Source organism: Diprion similis, chromosome 8 (genome assembly GCF_021155765.1).
Source record: "Diprion similis isolate iyDipSimi1 chromosome 8, iyDipSimi1.1, whole genome shotgun sequence".
NCBI lineage: Eukaryota > Metazoa > Arthropoda > Insecta > Hymenoptera > Diprionidae > Diprion > Diprion similis.
The window spans coordinates 19,972,759-20,000,000 of NC_060112.1; the positions used below are offsets into that span (position 1 = coordinate 19,972,759).

The following is a 27,242-nucleotide window of genomic DNA, read 5'->3' on the forward strand; positions in this document are numbered from 1 at the left end:
CAAAAAAAAATTTAAAATTGTTTTAAATGGTCCCCTAGGCACTCAAAAATGATATCCAAAAAGATTATGGCCAGGAAATATCTGTAAGTACTTGTTTGTCATAGTATAGTACAAGGCCGCCAGGTAGGGGACCAGAGTACGTAAATCTTTAAGCGCGTTTATCTCAAAACTGCATTGTCAAGATGGCAAATCGGTACGTGTACCGATAACTCGAGCAATTTTCAACCAGTTCATTTCAAATTTTAACTGAATCATGAAAAATGTATTGTCTAAAGAAGTGCGTAGGATTTTTTTTTTATATGGCACCGTTCATTTGTTATCAACAATTTTCTGGCAATTTTTTTTGTGAATTTTGACTTTGGAAGTGTGCCATTCCCCCAAAAATTAGTACATCAAAAAAATCCTACGTGCTTCCTATCCAGGGACTCACTCCCGTCCCCTTCCAATGACAGAAAGTAATAAAATTAACCGGGGATTTCCCCGTTTATATTCTTATACTCATTTCAACTGCGAACTAAGGAGGTACATAGTTATCTGTCCTTTGTGGCTGTTTTAGTACCAAAGGCCACAGTCGACTTAGATTTTGTTTACCTAAATTGGAAACTTTAGTGTCAATTTCACACTCGGAATAAATATTTAGCAATTGGTTGAGAAGTAAGACACGGGTGTTGTGTGGCGTTGAATTTTTCGAGAAATCTTCTAGCAGACCATGCAATCAATTAAACAGTTTCATACGGTGATTACAAAGGTATACCCAGATTCCAATTAACTGATTCATTTGGATGACGTAAGTTAGACATTGTTTTCCAATATCTAAGATATCCCGAATAATTAGCATATTTGGTATTCATTAGTTTAAAGATACCTGTTTCTATCAGATCATTTACATTGGGCAACGATTTTGTGTGATAGAAATCGTTATTTTGGGTACGAACACGTTTTATATGATACTAGAGATATTGAAAACTTATAATTACGAAATGCGTATCTACTAAGCCCGGAGATTGTAGTCGTTAGAGACACACAAGTTTTGACAGTAACTGAGAAACAATTATTGTGTTCTTTTCAGTCTTTTTCTTCTTTTCATTTCTTCAGTAGTACATTATGTGACAAGGGAATAAGAGTACTTATTCCCATGTATGCACATAGGACTTTATTCCGGACTCAACTATAGCCGCTTTCTTGACTTTAAAATTTGAAACCGCAGAGGGGAAAAATATAGATAAGAACAATAGATTTATTGGCAAAAGTACAAAAGGGAATCATAAGCTACTTTAATCTCGTTTTGCAGGCCAATAAAGTAGCCATTGCAGTTGAGTCAAGAATAAAGTTTTATCACTGTCTGAGCCTACTTCAAAATTAAAATTAAGGGGATGTCCAGTTGTAGTACAGTTTATAATTGTTCAAGGATTTCAGATTTCAAAAACGACAACCTTTTGATCTCTGCAAACAAAAGTAATGTTCAATTTTGTCAACTATTGCAAATATTATGAAATACAGATTTATCGCAATCTATACTAGTTTTTATTTTAGATTTTACGTTGACAGTCTAGTTGTAAAAGTAGGATAATTGTACAAAATTCAAGAAACCAGACTCATTTTATAATTTTTAAGGAATTATCAACTTTAACATGTCACTGGACATACAAAATAATTAAATATGGAATAGAAAAAGTTAAACTATTGTCTTGAACATTAAGAGTGACAGTGTCGAATACAATTGAATAATATAGGTTTTAATCAGGATTTGCAGTATAAGTTCAACTTATGCAAATCACTTCTCGTAACTTGAAGAAAATGAAAACACGACATAACATAAAAAAAAAAGTGGAATATAGCAGTGCAACTGATTAAATATGAAACGATGATACGTGTGAAATATCACAGAATTCTCTGCGCCCTGCGCTTTAGAGATTGCTTATTTTCATTAGTTAAAGTCTATCGAGAAACTTAGTGGCAAACCTTTCGATGCTACAGCGCCGATGGAGATAGGGTTTTGCTCACACCCAATATTTTCTCGTCATGCTCTGCCTGATCTTGAATGATTTTGGCGTATTTTTCATTATCGCGTAAATCGTCCTCGTCCAGCATGTCCTGCATTCTTTGTTTGTAACTGAAAAAATATGTACACAATTAAGTAACAAAGTATGTTGTCATAACTTTAATGGTACAATTAGATGTTTCGGACTGCACTTGGCATTTGAATTTCAAGATCAGCGCTATGTGCGGAAAAATTGTTTGACAAAAATTCGTGAAAGCAAGACTTACATTTCACTGTCTGGATTATTCTCTTGATTTCGACACTTGTCTAGTTTCTTCTCGAGCGACCGAACTACTTCTCTTGTTGGAGGCTCAACACACTTTGCCATTGATCTTATTTCTGAAAATTCAATATACTATAGAGTTACATTCGTTGATAATGTATCGAAATAAAGTAACGAAGACAATGAAACGTCCCCAGAAACGATTACGATGTACTTACTTCTGACAGCCTCGATGATTCCTGGCAAATGTTCCCTCGAGAACAGTGTATCTGTTACATAATTGTCGAGATTCGCAGCAGCTCTTGACGCTGCGTGCAAGGTGGCAGCCAAAGCAATTTGACTCGGAGCATAAATCAGAATACTATCTGTGAGAAAGACTCTTTCGAGAAAATCGTCAATATGGGGTCTCAGCTTCTCTGGATTTTCAAGTGCGGTGCATCTAGTCTAAAATCACAGGAAAAAATTGATAGAGAATTACAAAAGGTCCGATGTGATCTTGATAAGTGAACCAGACATAGCAGAGATAAGAGTTTAAATTAAAACTCTGAATGGTCAAGAGATAGTTATAAAATACGTGATAAAAACTTTAACCAATACTCTGCAAGTTGGAAAATATGTTGATTACCTTCTGAAACTAAACTCACCTTTATATCGATCATCAAGCCCTCTACAGGTCTGAAAGGATTATGGACAGTCAGGTTATAGTTGAGCTGTTGCATGAGTAACAATTCGTTGTTTAAAATGATGTCTGATGCTTTTTCTCTGTCTCCTTTGATGTTCGCTACGAACTGGGATATTGAGACATTGAATTCCTCCACCTGGGAAAGAAAATTTAAAAAAGAATGAAATCTGGTACCAGTTGAAAAGTTTTGTTAATTGCAATGAAAAAAGCTAATTACTAGTCATGTCTGCGAGTAAGTTAAATTGTATTCGCATTATGAATACTTGCCTTGCAGCCGAGGTAGACGCACGTAACGAGGATTTCCTTAGGGTGGTAATCCATAACGCTGTTCCTTAGATAGAATCTTTTGAAGTAGTGAAGCGCAGTGGCTACGGTTGGTCTTGGCATGGGCGGAACAAATCTGCGACAGAAGTCTCGGAGTTGTAATTCATAGAATTTGAGTAATATCCGTTCTTCCGAAGCTGTTAGGAAATGCTCTTCTCTCTGATCGCGCTGTACAATTGAAAAGAACGAGCCGTTTTTCAAGTCAAATTATCACTCTTTCGCGGAAACGGAAACGTATCGGAAAAATATTTGCACATAATACGCCAATCGAATGTTAGGCCGGAATTTTCACGTCAGTATAAATATCAACCTTCTTCCCACAACGGTGAATACATTTTGACCAACGTTATTATTTGACTGTCCCAAATTTGTATTCAAGTCATCAACAAACTGCGTGAGATTCGATGTATTGTCAACGGTTCGAAATGGCGTGTTCTCCACAACACGTCGCGCATAATAAAAATTCTCAAATAAATTTATCCACCCATATATATATATATATATAAAATGATACGTCAAAATGAACGGAGACTACCGAGGTATGCTAATGAAAGATCGAATATTCTCGAATAGTGAATCAAATGGTAAACGCACGTTGTTCGAAGCTGAAACAATGATCGAGAACTTTCTACGAACTGCCTTTCGATCAAGTAATTTGTTTCAAATTGACAAAACACGCTTTTTTGCTTATAGCTATAGATATTTTATTCGGGAGGTGAAATCAATGGATGGAACAAACTCACCGGAACGTGCACGCCGTGTTTGTCGATGAATTCGGAGTTCGTCTTCTCGCGAAGTTCCGTGAGGTCATTTTCGTCGCTGAATATCCAGTACATCTTTTGAGAGCTCATTGGAAACATTTTTGGTGTATTTATTATCGCGTGAGAAGTTTAATCGCACCGCAACAAACTCCCCAATAATATTTCTTCGTGCCTGCGACGCAAGTATTCTGCCTCCTCGCTGCGCTTCTCACCGAGGAATGGCTTCCAATTTCCAAAGCGACTCCGCATAAGTCTATGGCTCATGCTCACTGCTCAGTCTCAGCGATCACCAATGGCCGCTGGCACTTGGGGGTAAACTTGAATATGCCAGTTACTGCCAATTTGTGCCTGTCATATTTGGGGCACACGTAGGCTACGAAAAGAAAACCAGTCACTGATCTCTGTTAGTATATGTATAGTATAGAGATGAGTGGAACGAAAGGCTACGAAAGGCACTGAAAATAGAAATACGAACGGTGTAAGCGCCACGTCGGCAACGTTTCCCAGTTGACCAGTGCTACCAACAGCTGCGACGAGCGGGAAATTTAAAATTTTCCTATCACAAGAACTGTAAAATAATCGATGGCCAAAGATATATATGCATAATTAATAATTTTCGAGTAAAGTCGCAAGTGAATTTATCATTGGAAAGCGAGCCTTGACGTTATGCTCACCTGTTTATCATATACTTACATTTATAATAAAGGCTGCAGACGGTTAAGCAGAGTAAAAATGCCTTTTGCGATTATCTTAATGATATTTAATGGATAAGTAGGTACTGTACTATTAAAATACTTAAATCCTGAACGTATCAAATCTCACTTCCAATTGGTTTTTGAAAACAAAAATAATAAAAATATTTCAAATAATTTTCGAAGCTATGCTTCTTCAGGCTCGTTGGTTAGTTTGCTCGCCTGAGGAGTGAATCGCCAAAAGCATATGTACACGTGGCCGAAGAGCGATGGGCTGTACGCATACGTACGCGTATTTTTATGAATTCCACACACATACAAGTGCAAAGTATAGCTTCGGTCGAGGGTTCCCGACCATTTATTTTCTCAGTAGTGATCAGACCGATTTGATTAAAAATTTAATATATTATTTCAAGAGTCAAGAACTTTTATAAACAAAGACGACAGATTTTCAGCTTAATAAATTCATGATAGAAATTTTTTTTCTTTCAAATTTATGTTTTTCACTGTCATACTTTGCGAGCAAAATTATAACTTTTTTCAAATAGTTTTCATCGTGCAATTGTACGACGGCAGGTAGCTATTCGCAGAAGGTCATTATTCACATTGCATGCCTCACTGGTCGAGTTCCGAACATGATACCCTCGTATCTCTCTGCTTGTTCAGCTTAATTATATGCTGATGAGTATTAATATTTTCGGGTCACTAGAGATATATCTCTGCTGCGATCTACTGCGCTGGACGACGGGCCAAATTATAATGCTTTGAAATATTACTCTCTTTTAATTAAATGAATTCTGTTGCAGGGAAGCCATATGTATGATTATTGCATCAATTTTTACGGAATTGAATAATTATAAGATGTCTATACGCGTAGCTTCTTATATCTTACAATGATGATAAATTATGAAAGACCATTAAAAATTCAACAATCTTTTACAGTACAAGTTTTTATATATTTTTACAATGAATAACAGAGGACATATAAAAAATTGAAGATCAATACTGGAAATGAAGATTTGAACTTGATTAAAATGAATAAAACTAACAGTTTAACCCCTTGCCGTGCTTTAACGAGTCTGACTCGTGATGAAAATTTTGGCCCAGACATGAATATCACGAGCTAGGCTCGTAAATAGATAGTCGGGTCAAAGGGGCAGGATCGTTTCTACAGATATCATTTCTGCACAGTTCGTTCCTACAGAGTTCGTTTCTATAGAAGATATTTTCTACAAAGTTCGTTATTACAGAGTTCGTTTGTACAAAATTGCGGGGGCAGGATCGTTTCTACAGAATTCGTTTCTACAGATATGGTTTCTACAAAATTCAGGTCTGCAAGTCCGTTTCGTTTCTACAAGTGTCGGTCAAATAATTTAAATCAAATTAAATTAGATTAAACTAATTTAAATCGAAATGTACGAAATTTACAATTAAATGTATGAGAAACGAATATCTACGACCGAATTCTGTAGAATCGAACTTCCAAATCTAAATTCTGTAGAAACGAACTGCATGTCGCAATTCTGTAGAAAAGAACTCTGTAGAAACGGTGCTCTGTAGAAACGGTTTCTGTAGAATCGGTGTTGACTCCAATAGACCTAAAATATTTTCTGTAGAAACGAACTCTGTAGAAAAGAAGTCTGTGGAAACGGTGCTCTGTAGAAACGGTGTCGACTCGGATCAAACATGAGCATCACGAGCAAGGATTTCTGTTGAACTGTTCTATTGAATTCGTGAAATATAATTTTGTAACTGTTATCGATTATAAAATATAATATAGTATAATAATTATAATGTAGTGAATCGATTACAAATGAATAAAAAATACAAAAGGTATTAGAGTTTATTTCCACAACAGCAGTATCATGCAAAAGTGTCTATATCAAAGGCATTTACATTTCGGCTCGTATTGAGACCTTTCTCGCGCATCAGTCTGATCTGTTTACCACGCGTTGACGCGTAACATTTGGGCCTGAGTTTCGTCGGCTAAATGGCACGGCAAGGGGTTAAAAAATAGTGAATGAATAGCGATGAAAACACCGATTGAATCGAAACTACTTATTAGTTTGAGCAAGGAATATTAAAAAAAAAATAATAATTAATTGGTACAGGAACTAAAGGAACGTTGAAATTTCTATGGAAAAAAATTTTTATGTTTTTAATATTGGTGTTCAGGGAAATGTTCAGTAGCTTATACAAATGGTAGATAATGTGTCCAATTTGGATCGGTATTGTAGCGTGTCTGTAGGTATTTCATATAAAGTGTTGGTAAATTAGTGTTGCACCAAAGACTTTACGAAGCTACGGACAGAGCCCGCTACTCTGCAGTTCAGTCGGTTATAAAAATCCATGGATTCCGAGTATATCGACAAGTTAGGGAATATTTCGGGAATACATCAATCAGAATCATCAACATTAACATTGTCAAGTGATTTTTTTCACATTTCCAGAATAATTCATTTTCCGTCGGTAAAACAGTATATTTTGCATGGTGTTTGATTTGAAGTTCTGGGAATGAACTCAGTTATCCTGCAAGTGAATTTAATGATATATAAATTAGGCCTAATTCATCCACCAAAAATTTCAATAAAGCAGTTTGTAATATGCTGCATTAAATTTTCCACGTTACTATTTTATATAATATAGTTAATTTTGAGTAAAGTCGCTACTAGTCATTCAGCTCCTATTATGTACTTAATTAGCGACTATTATAGGTACCGCGATTAGAATCTTAAGGAGAGTTTTCAAATTGCGATTTAGCCTTTTGTGATATTGCATAAATAATTTTCATGTTTGATGTTAAATGCTACTTGTTCGTCGTGCAATAATTGACCTCGTTGACCATTTCTTCGTATGAAGGTATGCCGACGAATTTACAGCGTATGATACTATATCGTATAATCGACTAAAGCGATTATGAACTGCAAGTCACCGCTTGATTACTGGTTGTAGACTCTAATTGTGTTTGTTTCACATTTGACCCTGTTGGCAGGTGTTACATCCCAACCCCATGGCATCCTAATTAGTATCGACAGTTAACGAACCCTTTAAGAACCCTTCGGGGTCATCCGACTGCCAGAGGAATAATAAAAATCCATTCGCGTAACGAGCCGAGTCTTGCAAAGTAAATTTTAATCCATATGCACGCCTCCTGATCGCAAATCGCGAGTTGCCAATCTGAATAGGGTCTTCGGCGGAAGGCGGTCTTGGCGCCTTTCGTTAGTCACGGTTGTAGCGATCTTATCGCAGCCGAACGAATCTCAATCTGATTGCCAGATACAGACTTTTTACTTTACATAAAGGTTACCTGATGCTTTCATCCCTTAAATATGTATGTTATAGTTGCAAGGATATTGAATATTCCGTTACTAATATTCAACGTTAGAGGCTGACTACAGTATCATGACATATCGATCAAATTCTGCAATCATCTAATGGTCGAATCCGCAAAGTTGAGGAGCTGCTGAAGCGTATCTTCAACTCGGCAGATTCCAAGAAACAAAAATGTTCAGCTCAGTTTTATAGTGGTTAGCTATTAACGGTGTAGCTTGAGATTCGAAAGCATTACCGATGCCAAGTCAGAAACTCCGCCTCGTCCGACGCCAGCTTAACAATCAACGGCTGCGGCGCCTCACGCTAAATCCAACTGATGCACCTTTGGCGTGCACCTTGGCTACGATTGGAATTATTCTTTCCCCGCTGGAAGCTAATGACGGTGCTTCTGCCAAAGAAGTTCAATTCTAGTGCTCGATCGATATGCCTAGACACAGACACAACGCCCTCTTCGATGGGCTTTGAAACGATTCTGCAGAAATGACTTTCTGAGTAACAAGTATTTCTTGAAAACTGCCACGTTTCTTGGAATGACGATGACGAAATGAAATTATGATCAACACATTCCACTGTGAAAAATTTCATGCGATGTAAGAAATTACAGGATTTGTCTCACAATTAGTAATCAAACTCTTCAGTACCTGAAAGGTGAGGCACAAGCTTCTAAGTGTCTTGAAGATTCATGATCCAAAGGGACTTGACACTTTTTGCAGCATCGCATCTTTGATTGAAATTCAGTGTTTAAAAGACCGCGAGGTGCGAAAGTATAAAGTCGATTTTGGTCGTCACACCTAACTGCCTCCCACCCCCTCCCCCCGCCCTTAATCTTCCCTCATCAGCAGTCGGCAGCCCCTGCATTGATTCCGCATTAGCGTTGCTTCGTTTCCGCGTGCTTGCCGTCTCCCCCAACAGTCCAGGGTGTGTGGCAAGTCGGTTAAGGGATGTGGCGAGCGGGGGGCGAAGGAGAGGCAGGAAGAGGGCGCGAGGGCCGGTTGTGCACGCGAGCGTGTACTTGCGGGGGCGTCGGCGACCACAATATTAGATTAATGGCCGCCAGCTGCCACTCCACCGCGTTTTGACTTGTCCTGCGGAATTTGAAGAACTCAGCCAAGATATGTGTGTGAGTGCATTGGCGTTCCGTTGTTCCATTCTCGTTTCGATTTCGAAGAGTTTCATTTCCCTGCAGAGGTTTTTACGTTCATGGAACAATTATGGTGTCACAAACGTTTTTTCTTTTTTGCAGAAGGTGCAATGTGGAGTCTTGGTCAGCTTACGGAGGTACGCTAACTTCTCTTGTTGAATGTCACTCATCATTCGGTAAACCACTTTTCTGTAGTTATTCGAGGATGAAGATCGATTAGGTGAAGCTTTCGTGAACCCTGTAAGATGCCTATGAATTGCTCACCAATCAACCGTAGGTAATCCATTTTAAGGCACACTGTACAGTTGTGACCGAGTCGTGACCGATGGATATTTGATTTAGAATCATTTGGACATTCGCAAATCACATATCCCATTGGTACGCATTTGATAAGTCTTGAACAAGCTAATCAGTGAATAAAAAAGGGCTATAGTTAGACACTGGAGTGGGGTTCGATTAATCGATCCCGAGGTACATAAAAAAATGTTTTAATCAGACTGAGAAGGTGCGGTTAATTTACCGGCATTTCTTCAATGTCGATATTTATCAGGTTAGTAATTTGCGCTTGTTGATGGTGCGAAGACTTTGTAGTTATGGCGGCTGGGAAAATGCTGGGAAGTTTGTCACTCGGGTGGAATCTAGGCTGAACTTAATCTTTCTGAAATATGATCGGGCTATAGGTATTATATAGTTTAATCTTGAATCAACGTTTCGTGGTTTCCGTCGTCCCATCGGATAGATGAATAATTCCACTTTATTTAGTTGAGAATAATTACTAACCCGCAGCTCTTGACCTACAATTAAAAATCTGTTTTGGCACTTAAACGAAAGTTGTCGTGCTGACCGGCAGTATTTTACAACACCACTTACTGTATCAGCGCCGCGGCTGCGTGAAGCCCTCCTCCGTAATCCATACAAGCCTTCCCACACGAGTGGGCCTTCTCTTCATGCCGTATAAGTTTCGCAAAAACTTATTTACAGGTACACCCAGCATGTATAATGCATGCACGTATCTTCCTGCATACATCATCGGGTGGAAATGTTTATTCCCTCGCGATAACTCCCACCGCAATGACGTCACGGGATCTGACAAACGACAACTCTGCACACATGAAAAAATATTTACGACCTTGGTACAACACCGTACTCTTACACGCTCATGTCGGTAGAATCGTAAGCCATCTTCACCTTGTGTAATGTAATAACAACGAACATCAATGACCCCTATTACGTGTACAAGATATTGAAAGAGTCTTAATCTAGTCATCTGTACTCGATATGGTTATGGCATAGTCAATTCGGTTTCGTAATCTGCTTTCGTAAGATTCAAGAAGAGCTCTTGAGAATATAAGATGAAGCATTTGCAACCGGGTGCAAGAATTATGCAGCTAGAAACGAAACACTGTACGTTACAAGTGTGGTATAGCTGGCTTGAAAATATTACATTTTGAATCGCTCTGTACGGAACTTTGGACGCTAGTACGAGGTGCAGTTAGTCATTTTGGTCCGATGTTGGGAGGGCCTGAGGAACGTTGGCGAGAGCAGAGCTCGCCCGTTCTCCGAAGGCCTTCGAAGCAGACTGTCGAGCGCATCTTTGGCCCCGGGCAGGACCAGCTTCGAACAAAATACACGAGGAGCAACAAGGAAGAACGGAGGGTAGTACGTATACGATATAATTACAGAGGACAGAGCGGTGGCTAGACCCGCTGCTGCAACCGACGCCCAAGGCAATCGCGGCGCTCGGCGTCGAGGAGAACCTTAAGCACTCGATCCTTCGCGGATGGCGCGCCCGACGTCCTGACGCCGCGTTCTTCAACCCGGTCCTTGCGCTGCTCTTGGGTGACAAAAAGGACGATGTTTTCCACGGTGGAGATCAATTTATTGTGTTGTCAGTTATAGACTGGTATTCGCTAGATTTTGTGATATTGAAGTTATGACGGACTAATTAAGATGAATGGCTATTTCAGCACTCTGATCATGGTAATTCACTGCCATGGTGCTACCTTTCACTGATGACTTTGGGGCCTTGGTCGCTGCTGCTTTTGTCATGGAAAGCCAAGGATTCAAACCTACGAATAAGAGTCGTGTTTAGAAAAAAGCAGGTGGGGTTTATTCACCATTTCACCTGGCACTGCAAGAACGCTGACACAAAAACCCCGTTGCTCTAGAATTACGCAAGCAAATTAATGATCCCATGAAATAGATACGGAGTATCACTCGCGGAAATCTTCATAGTGTAAAATAACCTGCCCCAGGTTGAGAGCAAGTATGCAAGTAACCATCTAGAAAGTTTGAAGTACAGGCGAAAGAAGAACCACAGAAAATCCAACGGGTACACAAGACGAATGAATGCTGTAATATATGTGAACAAGATAACATAGCTTAAAATTTCAGTTGTCATCGAATCGTGATAGTTACCCGAAACCACATCATCGAATACGAAAAGACAGGAACTCGTAGCTGAAAGAAATGAGCTTAAGATCAATGTGAACATTTCACAACCCCCATTGATATAAAATAATTGTGTCTGTTTCAGCTTCGTATACAGATAAAACAGATCACCGCAGGACACTGTATAGTTGAACGACGTTTGCCGTCGCCTGGACGAAACTGGCGGGGTCTGGAAACCATCCGACGGGCGAGGAGCTGATCCTAAGAGAAATCGAGGACCTGCCGAATGAATTTCTGATCCGTGCAGATACCGAATGAAGATGGGCTAATCGGGAGAGGAAATTTCAAGGAGGGTTCAGCGTGCGATTTCCACCCTTGGATAACGAAGATCGAGCCCTCTCGGGATCCACACATAGTAGCTCTTCTATAGTTTTTAATATCTCCGGAATCTTTCGGCCGGCACGCAGGCCAGCAGCTCCCGCGGTTGCAGCGCTACCATATAATTATACAAATAAATGTTTTATACCCGATATAGGTATGTGCGTATGTATGCAGCCCACGATACCATATAGCGTGATGTTAAAATATATTCCGGTGCGTATAGCTGCGAGCGTTTCCGCCCTAGCCGCGAGCCTTCTCGTTCGAACGAGACCGCCTCCTGCCTCCTGCCTCCTGCGTTCTCGTTCTGCGTCCATGCGTATTCGTGCTTCGTGTTCCATGCAGTTTCTCCGTCTCCTTATTTCCGCTGCGATCTGGACTCTGCGTTTCCTCCGTTTGCGACGCTGACCGGCCCCGGAGGAGGGGCCGTTTAATTGTTTATACAACTCCTCCGACACTCTAGCGTGATATTTATTCTCTTCATGAGTACCTACATCTAACTGTAACCCTCTCATCCAGAGAAGTGTCTCTCCCGGCGATGAGGCAGACTTTGGTTGTCCTATTCTGATTATACGCTGCTAATGAGCGAGCTGCCGTTTTATCTTGAGGCTGATTTTCACCTCGACGCTTTTAACACACTGCATCTACCACACCCTGGCATCATCTCATATTTCATTATCTTAAAGGAAAAAAAATTAAGGAAATTGGAACTGAGAATTGCTAATACATTAAAGCGACTCAGGATGTTCGATTACAGTTTCTAGGCTGGTTAGTCATGTTTTCAACTTCTGATCCTGTAAACGAATATTTATTTCGATAAAATTCGAAATTATCAGTACATTCATTCCCCGTCGAAACCCGTGCCTGGATGCTAATGGTATGTCCTTTCTGGTCTCTGGCTTGTCACTGCGTAGTTTTTTTTCTCTTCCTTATCTGAATTCAGCAAGAATGTAAATCGAAGCAAGTTCAAGGTAAGAATTTGCAAGATAGTCTCCACGAATCGTAAAACGAATTTCTGGTTCATTTGAGTTGAACTGCAAGTAGAGATTCAAACAATCGATGACGATGATTGTGAAACTAGGCGGTAAGAAGTAGCGAAATCTCATGCTTATAGATAATATTCTGAGCATCGTTCCGCAGTAGCGGTCCGCAGCTATCGACAGCCTTCGTTGTTCTTGAGACTGGAATAATAAAGGAGCAAAGCAAAGCGGGTAACAAAGTTAATTTCTCGCGCGCATTATCCACTTTCGCGGTAATTTGAGTCGTCCAATGGTAGCCGAGTTCAGTGCAAGATGGCCGCCGATCCCGGTTCGCTGATTGGCGACTGCGAGGCGCGCTATTTGAGCGGCGGTTGGTGGTTCTGCGGCAGAACTCCGGTAATTTTGATCGTGATTATACTAATTTCATAGTATGCCCCTCTCGGCCGGTTAAGCGCCAGGCAAGTTCCCCGAGTGGCGGAGAACCGCATCGTGCCTCACAGAATATTCAGTTGTGAATAGTATAAAACCTGAAACTTCGAAAACTGGCTCCTGCCTCCGACTCCGTGTTATCGTAACCGTGACAAGTGCCATTTTGAAAGTCATACCCGAGATTCACATACGGATCACGTATATCAGCATTCGCATTGCGGTATGCACGTCTAGCATACCATCAATTATCCACTTTTTTCTTCATTCTCTCTCGCAATTTACTCACGCACGCTACTAAAAGTGTCAACGATTTATCCCGGGACGCGTTCCTGCATAATGGACAGAGTGCTCTAAAAGTCCGGCAGTCCGATAAATTAAAAGTACAACGTGAAATCGGTAGTTTCAGGGGGTAAATGGCCGGATCGAGAGAACGATGCTGAGGCCCTCTCGGGGAGTGCGCGTGTGTGTAAGAATTTGTTCCACGCAGACGGTTCTTCGGTGAAAACGTACAGCTGGTGTAGCTCCAGGGCTGTGCTCCGGCATCCAGTGCAAAAAATTTGTCGATGAAAAGCGTTACTGCAGTGCGGTGGATTTCAGGGTTTGCAGAATTAGCCGCAAATTTCGTCAATTGAATAGTTGCAGATGACAAATGGCTCGCTATTGGAACCTCGATTGACTTTGGAGAGGATGACGCGGACCAATAGGTTCCAACGGGTCGACCACATTTGTGAAATTACTCCTGTTATTAACCTCATAGGTATACAGGTAGTTATCCCCCGTGCACACAGACACGCGTGTATATAAATGCGTGGACGCGAGCATATATCGAACCATAATTGTCCATTCGCGAGGGCCTCGGCTCGATCGGCGCCGCATCGTCAAGTGGCGGGCAAGAGTGGCGGAGGCGGCTGATCATGGTGGGGACTAAATTACCACAATTTTGTACTCCTTTTTTTCACTGGGAAAAAAACAACAACAACGAGGATGATCATTTTTGGTGGAAAAGCAACAATTTTATCGGGCGTTGTTATACGCGATCAGTTGGCTTCTACTGCGGCAACGCTTTACACCTGCCCCTCGTGCAGCTCCCGCGGGATATATTCCGAGTCCGAGTACGTTATACCCTTCTGCATGAGGCGGGTTTCTTCGACGGTTCTTTCTTTTCACCACCGGATATTTTCGCCCGTATCGCGTTCGATCTGCTGTGATTTAGCACACCTTTTTCTCACTAAAAATTCACTCCACATGTACCCTGTGATCGTGAAAGTACTTCAGCACCGTTGCAAACATGGCCGACTCGCCGTCTCTGAGTTATTCCATTTTTCGTAGAGGTGGTAATTCGCGCGCTAGTCTTTCACAGTCTCTAATCTCCGAGGAAGCACGATAATTTGCTTGCTGTTGAAATCTATGGATCCGAAAATACTTGCGTAAGTGAACCTTATTCTATTTTGCCAGTACGTCAAATTGCAAGCTCGTTTCATAAACATTACCAAGCCATAAAGTGTTCAGAACCAGAATTAAGAAATAGTTCAATGAACTCATTGAAACGAATGGGGAATGGAGATTGGAAAAAATGGAGAATATAGGCAACAAACTTTTTTTATGCAAAATAAAAATTGACGTATAATTGCTTTTTCCCAGCCATGGTGGTGGCGACTTGTGTAAATTCTAATTCTTTTCAGAGATTGAAGAAAATTTTAGGTAGCTTAATATTTGTCTTGAAAATTATTGCAAAATAAAGACGTGTGTAGTGAAGTTTGAAGAGGACAGTTTGTATATTTCCCGCGGCGTACTTCAAATTGTTGGAATGATGGTAAGCTTCCTTGTATCATATTTTCTGCTGTAAGACAGTTCATTTTCTATGATATTCTGGACACACACTATGCTTTCCTGATTATTTATCCCGTCAGTTCGCAATCTCATGTTTTCTCAAATTTGGCCTATAACTCGAAGTTTGTAAAATTCATGAAGTTAAAAAACGTTATAAGAATTTACACAACAAGCAAAAAATATCTAATCGCCAACCCATTTGCCTACACTTGACAAGTGCATGTGTAAAACAGGCGTTTGCGTGTAACACCCATATTGAAAAATTTTGGAGCATAAATTGAACTATATAGTCTTGGAAACAATCTCCTGTTTTCGTCGCAAAATTCATTTGTGCAAAATTGAGTTCGAACAAATTCTTGGACTTGAATTTTTCCGACTTCTCTTCAACACGAAGATTAGATTAGCTCAATACGTTTTAGTCCAGACCGTTGCGATCTCGTAGGTTGGTTCGAGCCCTCCAAGAAGAACGCGACGTAAAACTTGACGGCGTCGAATCGCGCGGCGGCTGCAGCCTTCGGTCCCAGTTGGGCCCCGCGGCAACCGCAGGGCATCACTGTCCCGAAAGATTTATACACTGCACAGTCTGCTGGTTTTTGGGGGATGGGCCTGCTGCAGCTGGTAACGGGCCATTTTCTGTACTTTATTTGCGCTCATGAATTCCTCCGGCCTGCACGAGTCGACTTGGATATAGACGCGCACGCGTGCACTCCAAGCAACAATAACCGAGTATTAGGCTTTACGCTATTCATTTATAACACATAAATTCGAATTACTGAACGAGATTATTAGCGTCGAAAAATTTCGTTCTTTTCTTTCTCTCTTCTTTCTACTTTTCGATAAAGTGCAAATGCGATGCACTTCACCTGTCATGCTGCCGGGATGAAATAACAAGTCATATTTCCGCGTGTCACAGTGTTCGGTGAAAGTTAAAGCATGCAACCAGGTACATATGATCGCTGAGTGTCGATATGAATTCTGGGCGAAGAGGATCCCAAGGAATTTGATTCGCCTTCGAGGATACATGCGTGAATACCTCGCGTGCAGCATGCCATGGGATACCTACCTACAGTTTGTTATAAAGTAGCGATATTGAGAAGAGGAACAAAGAACCGTCGAATCACGCGATATTAGTATCGAAGACGGTCACATCCTCGGTGTAGAAAAACAAAGATATTCAAGCAAGAAAACAATGAAATTCCACAAGTATAATTACACTGCATTATAATGCGTCATCGTAGTTCCAGATCACCTGTGAAGTTCGTGCTCTGCAAACTGCAGGCATGTATTAATTATTATGACCGTCCTGATGCCACCCCAGATGGCTCGGGTATTCATTCTGATTTGCGGTTTCACTAGATCCTTTGCGGAACAGGATCAACCTCAATTTCCACGCTTCCATAACATCGCGTGCTTCATTCTTTGATTATTCATTACTATAAGTTCCTCGTCGAGTGCAGAGATTAAACTCTTGATCACGTTCTATCACACGATGCAAGAGGGTCGCCTTGACACAACTCTATTCGAAGCTCGAAAAGAGTATCCGATTTTCGAGCGCATAAGCAAAACCCGTCAGGGATCAGGCCCAATTAATTTAGCCAGGATAGTTTTAGCCGACGGGCACAGGAGCCGAGTCGATAACGAGAGGATCTTATCTCGCGGGCTCCCAGTTTCGGCATAACGCCCTCCCCCCCTCCCCCTCCCTCCCTCCATCCCCATTCACCGTCCTCTTCGTATACCGCACGAGAGAGAAGACTGAGAAGTCCGCTTTGAAAAGGCGCCGCATCGCCGGGTTACGCCCCACGTCCTGCGGTCCTCTATTTCCTTCTCTGTTTATGCTTCGCAGCGGTCCAGTCTCGCCGTCCTTTCCTCTTTTCGTCTCGGAGCTTTGGGGCAAAACCTGCCCCCAGGACAGGCGAGGAGGTGGATCAGGACGACGGGGACGACGGGACGGTCGGATTTTGTCTCGGCGGCAGAGCGGCGCCTCCGATCGCTTCCTGTCCTCGCATTTAGGATGTCTGGCTCCTCTTTTCCTTCGAGATATGTTTTCGGATACGTCTGTGGTTCTCGGAACGCGGATCAAGATCCTTGCTGTAGTTCTTCCTGTCTCTGGATACAGGACGTGTGATTTGTGACTCAGTCTCCTTTTCCTTATATGTACAGCTTCTGCTTAGAGGGTTGCTTTGCATTTTTTTCAGGAACTGTATAAGACTATCGATGTCAACCAAATCGTTTTTTTCACTAACTACATCTTGTGCTGAACTTCTTCGTTTTTCGTTGAAAATGGATTCGAATTACCATCTCGTCGAAACTGAATCGAGGCCAATTTACGTTTCCCCATTGGGACCTTGAAGGTCTTTCGTACGAAGATTGCTTCAGCATCTAGCACTCGCTTGCCCGAATATTTGTCTATGCATCACTTGGCACACTTTCTAACGGAATAATAGTCGCTACTTCTTATAGAAACACTTATATCTAGTCAGTCCGTGAGCGGGTTCAATGATCGGATGGTATAATCGCAGTCCGTAACCTTTGTTTTCTTGCACAATTTTCGGGGTGAACGAAATTATGCCAGAGTCAAGCTAATTATACATTATATTACACCCCTGCAAGTTGCACCCTGATTATTTCATGATTAATATTGGGATCAACACGGTCTTCGCTTTTCGGTCACCGTTTACTTATCGGTTCTTGATGGTCTACAACAATTTAATGAACGAAAGTTTGGTTCCGCTGTATTTCTATACAACGTTCCAAAAATTGTCAATTTAAATTTACAAGGAAAACAATCGAGTTTCCATATTCAAAGATTTCGGTTCTCCGAGTCTCATGGGGGGTACAACGAGTGATGGGACTGACGGGGAATGAATAATTCGAGTGTACAAAGTCGTTGGTTCGCAGGTAGTAGGTACAAATTTGCCTCTGTTGTCACTGCGAGAGCGCAAGAATAGGTCTCGACGTAGCTTAATTACTGGTTTGGTTAATTGGACGACCACGTCGGTAGCTCGAGAATGCTGAGTACGGAAAAAGTGAGAAAAAAGCGCCGGGAGATTGAGGGGAAAACGGAGTGTATAGGCGGAATATTAAGCGCAACAGACGCAAACCGGAGCAGAGTCCAGCGGGTCTTCTAAACAGGCGATGTACAAATTAGCAGATAATCAATTAGCTCGAACTTCCGGCGTGTTTGAGCAAACAAATGACATTCGCGGCACCCGGGTCGTAAAACACCGAGTAATTAAAGGGCGCTCTTAGGACGGGGCGGGCTGCATTGGGCCTAGGTTTTGTGCCGCTCTTAGCGTTCCGTTTCAAATATGCAATGAAAAAGGAGAAAAGCACGAAAGTATATATAGGTATACGACGCAACGACAAACGACTTTCAGGATCCAATTTTATTTCATTGGGCAAAACATAGGTACTAATTCAGTTAGAATCTCCATATAGATTACTTCTTTCGCGTAATAGAGTAATCACACGAGCAAATGTCGCAGCTGCTGTTTATAGACCCTTTGAAACCTCCAAGTAACGTACGAAATTTTCTGTCGCGATATCACGGCGTGTGCTACGTGTACGGATCCCAAATGGTGGGGGTCAAAACTTGAAATTCTTTCAAAAGACAATCATTCAAACATTTGTATTACGGTAGTGATTTTAGCAGACTTGTATTGTGATTATAACTAACGATGCGATTAAACTCATAGACTAGTTCAAGTGGTCTGTACAACTATAATGAGGAATCCACTCTCTGCTACCAACCAAACGACATCGAATTACGTGACAACGTCTTTGCTGTCTTATCTGTCCGACATACTCCGTTTCGGATGAAGTGCCACTGTCGAAGTACTACCTTTGACCTTGACACGAAGAGGGATGATATAACAGGGGAAGAACTGGTTCAAATCAGTGAAACGGCTCGCGGTTTGTGGACTGCGACGAGGTCGCCCTGGTCCCAGATGATTTTGGGCCCTTGCGGCATCGCTTGCAGCCGTGTAGTTCACGATTCAGGGTATCCTCGGGTCCCTGGCAGTGCAGCACTAACGTAGACGCCACATAATGGTCCTGAATCTTCGTGGTATCGTCGCTGCACTCTTCGTTCCTCGGCGTGGATGCGAGCCTCGCGGCTACACGCGGCGCGGCGAAAGCCCCCCGAGTGCGGGGCCCGTGTGCCCTTCAGGGACGAAGGCCCAACCTCAAAGTACGCAGATAATTGGGGATAATACTGGGGTTGGCGGGCTGTTGGGGCCCCCCTAATTGCGCGAGACCCGGGCCTCTCGAAGTCGGAGAAGAAGAAGAAGAAGGCCCCTGCGCTAGCTGTCTGTCTGTCTGCTTGCCCGTCCAATCGTCCGTCCGTTAGTCAGTCCATCTGTCCGTCGACTCTCTACACCGATGCAGACGCCGACTTCTCCATCCACACCGCGGCAACCTGCGACCACCACCGATAATAATTGTGCCTTTATTCCTTCGTTTCTGGGTCCTCCTGTGTTATTACCTTATACCGTCTCGTTCTATATCCGCGTGATGCTCATTTCCGAGTGTCCCCCTACCATTTATTCCAAGATCGTGGAGTCCCAGTTTATCGAATGGAGGGAGGGAAACGGAAAATGAGAGGAAACCTAACATTTTTGAGGTTTCAAGGGAAGGGTCCATTCGTGAGTAGGTACGACGATTTTCGGCGACGCAAAGAAGGCGGTCTTCCCGGATCTCGTGTAGTCTTCTTTTCGTTTCATTACTTACTTGGTTCATGCAATCGCAGAACCGCCTAGTTTTACGGTCAGAAACGTAAAATAAATTACCGTTCCAACATACTCATTATGACACTACATCCTTGTAATGATTCACTGCAAGTGATTTTATCCGCGTAACTGGTAATCTGTTGGTGCTTAGACCCTATATCCTTATTACTTACGATAAACCACCCTAAAGGTCAGGTCACCTGAGTGGTGAGTATTGTTTGATGTCAGAACGTTAAATATGGGAGTAACGATTTCTGGTCAAGATCCTAGACCATAACCCAAAAATTTCTTGAGCATGACTTCCGGCTCCAGAGTCTACGACAGGATCCTGCTCCATAATAACTGCGCGCGAATTCGGATTTAAGCGAGTAACCAAGTCAGATGAATGAGAGTAGAGGAGTTCAGTCAGGGTGTACAGTTCGCGTGTTCGTAGAGATTTACATGCTCCGTAAAACCGGAAAGGTAACCGGCCGCCGGACGCCGAAGGAATGGTTTCCGGCCGCTGATGGTTCATGGCTGTACGCCATGGATCTTGCACGGAGGTTGGTGTACGCGGAGGTAGCCGGTATCCGAGGTCGATGTATACTTGGGTTACGATGTGGCTGAGGCATTTGCATGCGTGCATAAACTGAAGTTCCTAATCTCCGCGTAATATCTCACATTAATCAAACTTTCGCACAATTTCGTCCCTATCCGTAGCTACCTGCCGATAACGAAGGTACCTAATGCTGAACTTACGTCTTGCAAAAAGGCATCAAAGGCAGCAAGGTCCTGTTATTTTGATACATTCATTTGTTTACCCTCCTGTCCAGTCGAATTTTCATTATACTTATAACCTCTAGAGCCGAGTGACTCTGAGGTCAGGACCTCCTGTATTACTCAACTGATTGAATTGAACAACTCGATAAAAGTCCGGTGCTTCGGTGTGTCCGGATGATTAGAGACTGGGAAAGAAATATTAGCTTCATCATGAAAGCGTTTTCGTAACTCGTCCGTTAATCATAATAGTTTTCTATACCACCACAGCTGGCATTTGATTGATAAACGATTCATTCTCACATTAATCAGTATACAGGCAGAACGTTCGTTTCCGGAGAAGGTGAAGCAGTATGGCGTGACTATTTAGGTGCGAAATCACGACCGCGAGTAATTTATCATTCAATCGAGTAGCACAGGCTAGTATAATAAGCATCGCACATGTACCAACTAAACACCAGCGTCTATGTTATAGGCGTTTAACCTAACCACCCTTTTGATAAAATTGAATTGATACCGTTATTAAAGTTGATCTACTGCGATAAAGGAAATGCTTCACACGTAGGGATAATCTGGTCACATTACCAACGTGATATTCGGCTACCTATCTTCTAGCCGGTATTAAAAAGGACTTCACCCCAAGCCCGGGCTGGATGACTTGAAAGGGAAGAGATCTACTCGAATGGAGAACCGCTCGAGTCTTCGATGCACGAATAGAAATAAGATGGCTGCAGCACGTGGCTCAAGGATGCGAGCAAATTCCCTCGGAACGTCGTCCCGTTGCAGCGTCGATGCATCTGAGTGATTTTTTGCGATTCGCGACTAGCCAGCCGGTACCTCGAGCAGTGAGGCTGGGTGTGCCTATCAATCAAACGCGGCGTGGCTTCAGCCTGAACGTTAGCTCCAGAGCTGGAAGAAGGATACTATTATCCTGCCAAGAGTTTGCTTGGCTCTAGTGATGCACGACCGACTATGGTCCAATCTTATGGCGTTATCGGTCTTATGGCCGCGGCCAAACGCAGCCGATCGAGCCGAACTAACCCGGATCTCCCGGCGATCCTGGATATTATCCTTTCGCCCCCTTCGCTAGGTATATATGTATATAATACGATCTTCGATCCTTTCTCCAAGTTTTTACGGCTCCGGTAAGGAGAAAAAGGTTCAGAGAAAAGAAAAATAGAAAACTCTTCTCTTCGTCAGCCCCAACTGCAGTGAAACGACTATAGTTTGTCCCGTTCGCTGTATACCCTCCACCAAATTTATGGACTCGTTCGTCAAACGGCATGTCTGCGTCATGCTATTCCAACTCTGTGCTGTTATATATATAGGTAGACATACCAACCGTAATTACCTTCATGTTTACATTCATATACCGCAAACACATTATTCTCTCGACATTTGTGTCGGATCTGACAGATTTTGATCGATGCGGTTAATGAGGTCTGCAGGTCAACCGGATAAATCTCGACAAAAATTACTAGCCTGATTACAGCCTTTCCACCCAGCAATTGCCATTTTTTACTACACACAGACAGTGCAGTGTTTTGATGTAAACTAAAACGGACGGACATTGAGACGACATTGATAGTAGAATTTAGTCTTGCTGGCGCTGACTTGACTTCTTAGACATTAAAGAATTATAAGATTTAATTCTGAATTCAGGAGTTCGAAATGTGTTTGAAGACTTTTAAAATTCATCAAAGACAAGTTAATTGACTGATGAAAATAAAGCGCATTGTCGTAAGCCATATTTCGTTTTAATACCGGTTCTAAACAAAGTTTATAACAGAGTAAAAATTTGCTAGAAATTGCTTTCGATCGAAATTTCGAAGCGATGGTTATGAAGCGTTGTCGTTGTATAACTCGTTGAAATTTATTGAACGATACCCAAGTCTTTGGTGCACGTAAGGCGAGGCCGACGATCAGAAGCGGCGGGCCCGAACCGGCGGTTGTCGGGGAACTCGCCAAGCAAGAAACCACATTTGACTTCAACCAGGAATATAAATCTTTGTCCGACAGAGGCGCCGCCCTCGCGGTACACCGACCAACCACGAATTCAGGGTGAGTTTCGGGCACCGCCTTCGAGTCTCGAGTTAGTCCGGCTCCGTTTGTATTAGCATGTCATTTTGAGCTCGCTTATAGGTATATCATATCCTCCCTTATCGATTCCACGATGTGGGCCCGTACCTGCCCACCACCCGCGTTCCGGAAGGGGTGGGAAGTACTGAGTCGGTTGTAAACATACTGCAGCCATGTACAAGTGTACTAATATTGGCTTTTTTTCACAGCATCCGCGGATCTCTCCATACATTTTTCCCCCATCGCTAAAATGATATTATTTCAATTCTTTGTTTTTTTTTGTTACGTGTATAATGTTTTTACGAAATACACTTCTATCGCAATGGCTTCTCGTTTACCTGCATACCGCATAATTCTAAACTATTCCTTGCCTGATTCACGCACGTACAGGCTTTCAATACTGGAGACTATGGGGGAAGTGAATTCATCCATGTGGCGTTGCTAAGTATTTGCATTGAGTTGTTTGCCTAGCACCTTTATACATATCCTCCTTTATGTTGGGATTTTTGAGGGTGCGGGCACTTGCGTGCGTGTCTCCAGGTGCGTGTCGTGTGTCTAGTAGGTGGGCACGACGCGTTCCTCGTGAAACCTCCCCCTCCCCCATTCTCCCCATTCTCCCCATTCTCCCCCATCCTTCCACGTTCCCCTCAAGAATCACGCAATCCGTTGGTCAGTTAGGTTAACCTCATCGCACCTAACGTAATTGTATTAATCCCTTCGTCACCTCAAACCCCCAATCAAAAACACCGCGTTATTGTCCATATTCATCAACCGTGCACACTTAGTTTTTTATTTATTTGTTATCCATAATTTCCTTTGTTTAGTTTTTATTCTTATATAATATTATATTCTTTTTATAATAATGTTTTGAAAATGTATGTAAAACCAGGATTCGCAACCATTTTAGCCAGAACCAGAAAATTCTTGATGGTATAAAGCGCGGTTCGGTCATATTCAAAGACAAATGGTAAAAAGTGATCTTTATTTCGATTAGGACAGGCTGCGAAAAACATCTGCACAGCACACAGCCAGGAATTCATAAAACGGCAAAGAGAGTCGGGGAGGATATTTATCTATTCGACATTTTTCGACTGAACAATTGCAAGTTCATTTTCCACAATATGAAAACGTAGCTTTAGATTACTTAAATGTCTCGGCTATTTTTGTAACAAGTATCAATTATTCTTCTTTGCAGTAAAAATTGAATCTCTCTTAAAACGATCATTTGAATAATTATTGACGATGGTAGTGTTATTCATAAATGTCTCGGCTGTTTTTGTAAGAAGTGTCAATTATTCTTCTTTGCAGTAAAAATTGAATCTCTCTTAAAACGATCATTTGAATAATTATTGACGATGGTAGTGTTATTCACCTTCGTCATGAATCATAAAATTTTAACGCATTTGTCGATCAAATTTTTCACTTCTGATGCAAATAAAGTGTTTTTTTTTTCAATTCGTGTTCTCAATTCGTTTGTTTCAAGTTAGTTTTTGACATGACGCCAAGCGGTAAATTATCTGCAGAAGCTTTTTTCTGCATGCAATTTGTAGACACGCGTTGATGTATAGAGCGAGGATTTGATTCAGAAAATTAAAACTTGGCTGATGATGAACGTAATTACGCAGCAGTGGCAAAGCGGCGGTTTGTGCATTCTCTTCGGTGAATATAATATATAAGACATTTGAGAATATTCATCGGCCGCAAGAATAAGTTGGACTAAAAAAGACGAAAAATTGAAAAGAAGGCAAATGAAAGAAAGAAAGAAAGAAAGAAAGAGTGTGCATAAAAGAAAAAATCATGAAACTCTGGAGTACCATTTCGCCCGCAGGAAGATCCTCCTCCGTGGTGCGTGGTGCGTGTCACGCCTGACGTGGATCAAATCACCGACGGGGGCCTTCGTGATCCCTCTCAACTTTCCAAGAACAGATTTTCGTTTTTTTGTCGATCCCTGATCTGCAGAAATCCTTCAGCTCGGCTCACTCAAGAATGTTGCCTGTAGATTTTGCCATAACAAAGAAGAAAACTAAGGAAAACTGATGAAATGATTAAACCTATTTCACGTGGATTTGAAAAACCAGTAAATACCTCGATTATCATTATTTTCTGTAGGTGGAATAATACAGCAGTGAATTTATTATGGTTTCTGGTTCCATGAAATTGATACTCGTTCTGTTAAAGATTTCTAGTTTAAAAAAAAAATGTTCAATTTTTTCGGTACTTACGAGTACAGTTTTACTTCGCATAAAGAAGCTAAATCTCCGCACAGAACGGTGGTCGTAATTCAATCCGGAAAGAGCTGTGTTCAAATAATTTATTGGAATTCTAAAATATCGAAGATAATTACAGGGTCCTCTTCACGTGATCAGTTAGCTTACTATCCAATGTGCTCAAGTTTCTTTTTAGATTCATGGGATTTTTGTGATCGAGTGAATTAATCATCGCACACGTGAACCGAAAACGTGGCAACGACGAATTTAATTGCTGCGAAGCTTCGATTAAGTTTCTGTTAAATTGCTCTTTAACGAATCAGTAAAAACATGAATACGAAGTACACGTGACGACGGTTTTGAGGATAAGAAAAATAATTTCACTTTTCGTCCATTTCGTTGAGGCATGATGCACATAAATCGTGAAAATATCACCGTTATAAACCACATCATAAGCAACTGAGCTCCAAGCACATTCAGCGGTTATTTCGGTGCATGTTGATTAGAGAGCACAGGTATGATAATAATTAGGCAGAAAATTCTGTCAGGTAAAACGGTTGTCATATTACATGTCAAAGGTGCGCACCGCAGGTTTGGATATAATTAGCCTGGCAGGTGATGCGGCAGCGTATTGATATCGACTCGAGATGATTGGAGGTAAATTTCGAAAGTTTCAATCGCAAGCCGACGTTGTATAGGACCAAGAGGAAGAAGAATATCAGATTGGACGGTAAAGGCAAACATGCGATACCCGCGTAACCTCCGCGGCACAATATATATATATCGGCCATATTCAGTGTGCAGGTAGGTTATATACATATATTTCGATCCCGCGGTCTATAATTAAATTGCTGATCGATATCCGAGCCGATTTGATGTAACCTCCGATAGATAAATTGATGGGGCAAGCGATTTTCTAGGATATTGTACACAGAAAAGAGGAATTCGTCCGCCATCGCTTCTCGTTCGATTTTAATCCGCTTCTCTACGAGTAACGTCGTATACCGACCGACCATCAACGAGTGTTTAATCAGGGTCAGAGGTCAGGGCTCAGGGGTTCGACCCACGCACGGTAGAGTTTTGATTTTTCCGTAGGTACCTGCATGTATTACGTTACACCTATCCCGGGTGTTGTTCGATCGATCGCGGGCGATGAGTTTCGGGTGTAGAAACATGGCAGCGGAGAAGAGGAAAAGGGAGAAAAGAAAAGGGAAGATAATAAATAAGTGAGAAATTTGAAGGGTCCGATTCGTGCGGTGTGTGGCGAGAGGATTCGGCAGGAGATTATTATCCTCCATTGTAACGGCGGCTGCGGTGCATCATGACCCCGGGTGCAGCATTGCGGGGGGGGGGGGGGGGGGGAGGGGGGTCGGTATGAACGTGTGTGCGCGTGTGTGCGTGCAAGTGTTGAAGGGGAATCCCAGGCCGAGGCACGAGACAGGAGGGCAGGCGAAGTCGAAAAGACGGCGAACGAGAGGAAAAAAAGATACTCACGCTGAGAAAAAAGCAGAGAGAAAGAGAGAGAGGGAAATAAAAAGATATAGCGTAAAATAATGGAGGATTTCTCATGGCGGCGGTGAGAAACACTACGAATGATTATAGTGCGAGAGCCACGCTGGATCTATCAAAACGAGCTCGAGCCATACATCAATGCCATCTATACGTGTAATTTCTGTCGACTCTGTTTTGTTTCGTTTTTATGTAGAAAAAATACCGACCGCACGCCAGTCGCCGCAGCCACGGACGCGTATGAACCGAGCATCCTTGGTTCCCTGCTGCAGGGGTTGGACTTCGGAATACGCGTGGCTCTTCGTCGATCGCCTCGTTACTATCACTTATTCATTATTCTCACGCCTGGCAAATAGCCCCTGAAGCAGGCGGAACGACGATTGATTGCAATGCGACATTTTTTCGATTATAACCAAAAATTACCCGTCTTACATTCGTTGTGGATTATTGATTTTTTCAAAGGCTTTTTTCACCCTTAAATTGATCGCACCTGAAGGTTTTCTTGGTGTTTTTAGTTGATATTCGTGAAGGAAGTGATGGTTCTTGGGAGCATATTTATGAGACGTTGGTGGATTGATGGTCTATAACTTAAGCTGATTTATTTATAAATGTGGAGTTGATTATGACCGAAGGTCAGTCAGTTGGTGGTCGAAGAGTGAGTGAAGCATCAAAATGGAAGAGGTTTAGACAAAGCCTGAGTAAAGTAGGTGGTCGCACATAATTGAGTATGTACATTTCAGGCATGTACGAGTCCGAAAA

The 27,242-nt window shown here is 42.1% G+C and overlaps 1 protein-coding gene and 1 pseudogene across 2 annotated transcripts; one reads left to right on the forward strand and one right to left on the reverse strand.

Annotated features, from left to right (window-relative positions):
• Nucleotides 1-1,521: 1,521 nt before the first annotated feature.
• Nucleotides 1,522-4,267, reverse strand: LOC124409412 (cyclin-H). 2 transcript variants are annotated; one of them, XM_046887005.1, is made up of 6 exons: nt 4,014-4,267; nt 3,214-3,438; nt 2,909-3,082; nt 2,483-2,708; nt 2,269-2,380; nt 1,522-2,113 (listed from the first exon to the last, which is right to left on the reverse strand). In XM_046887005.1, the coding sequence occupies exons 1-6, from the start codon at nt 4,128-4,130 to the stop codon at nt 1,972-1,974; spliced, it is 996 nt and encodes a 331-aa protein (XP_046742961.1). In that variant the 5' UTR covers nt 4,131-4,267; the 3' UTR covers nt 1,522-1,971. The 2 variants fall into 2 exon arrangements, with proteins under 2 accessions (XP_046742961.1, XP_046742962.1); XM_046887006.1 differs by having other exon boundaries at nt 3,214-3,346; nt 4,014-4,234.
• Nucleotides 4,268-14,663: 10,396 nt separating this feature from the next.
• Nucleotides 14,664-27,242, forward strand: part of LOC124409119 — a 16,501-nt pseudogene continuing 3,922 nt past the window's right edge.

Coding starts and splice junctions, on each gene's coding strand:
- LOC124409412 (XM_046887005.1), bottom strand. CDS start 4,130: ATGTTTCCAATGAGCTCTCAAAAGATGTACTGGATATTCAGCGACGAA. Junction 3,083..3,213: donor GCGTCTACCTCGGCTGCAAG/GCAAGTATTCAT, acceptor TTTCTTTCCCAG/GTGGAGGAATTCAATGTCTC. Junction 2,709..2,908: donor GCTTGATGATCGATATAAAG/GTGAGTTTAGTT, acceptor CTGTGATTTTAG/ACTAGATGCACCGCACTTGA.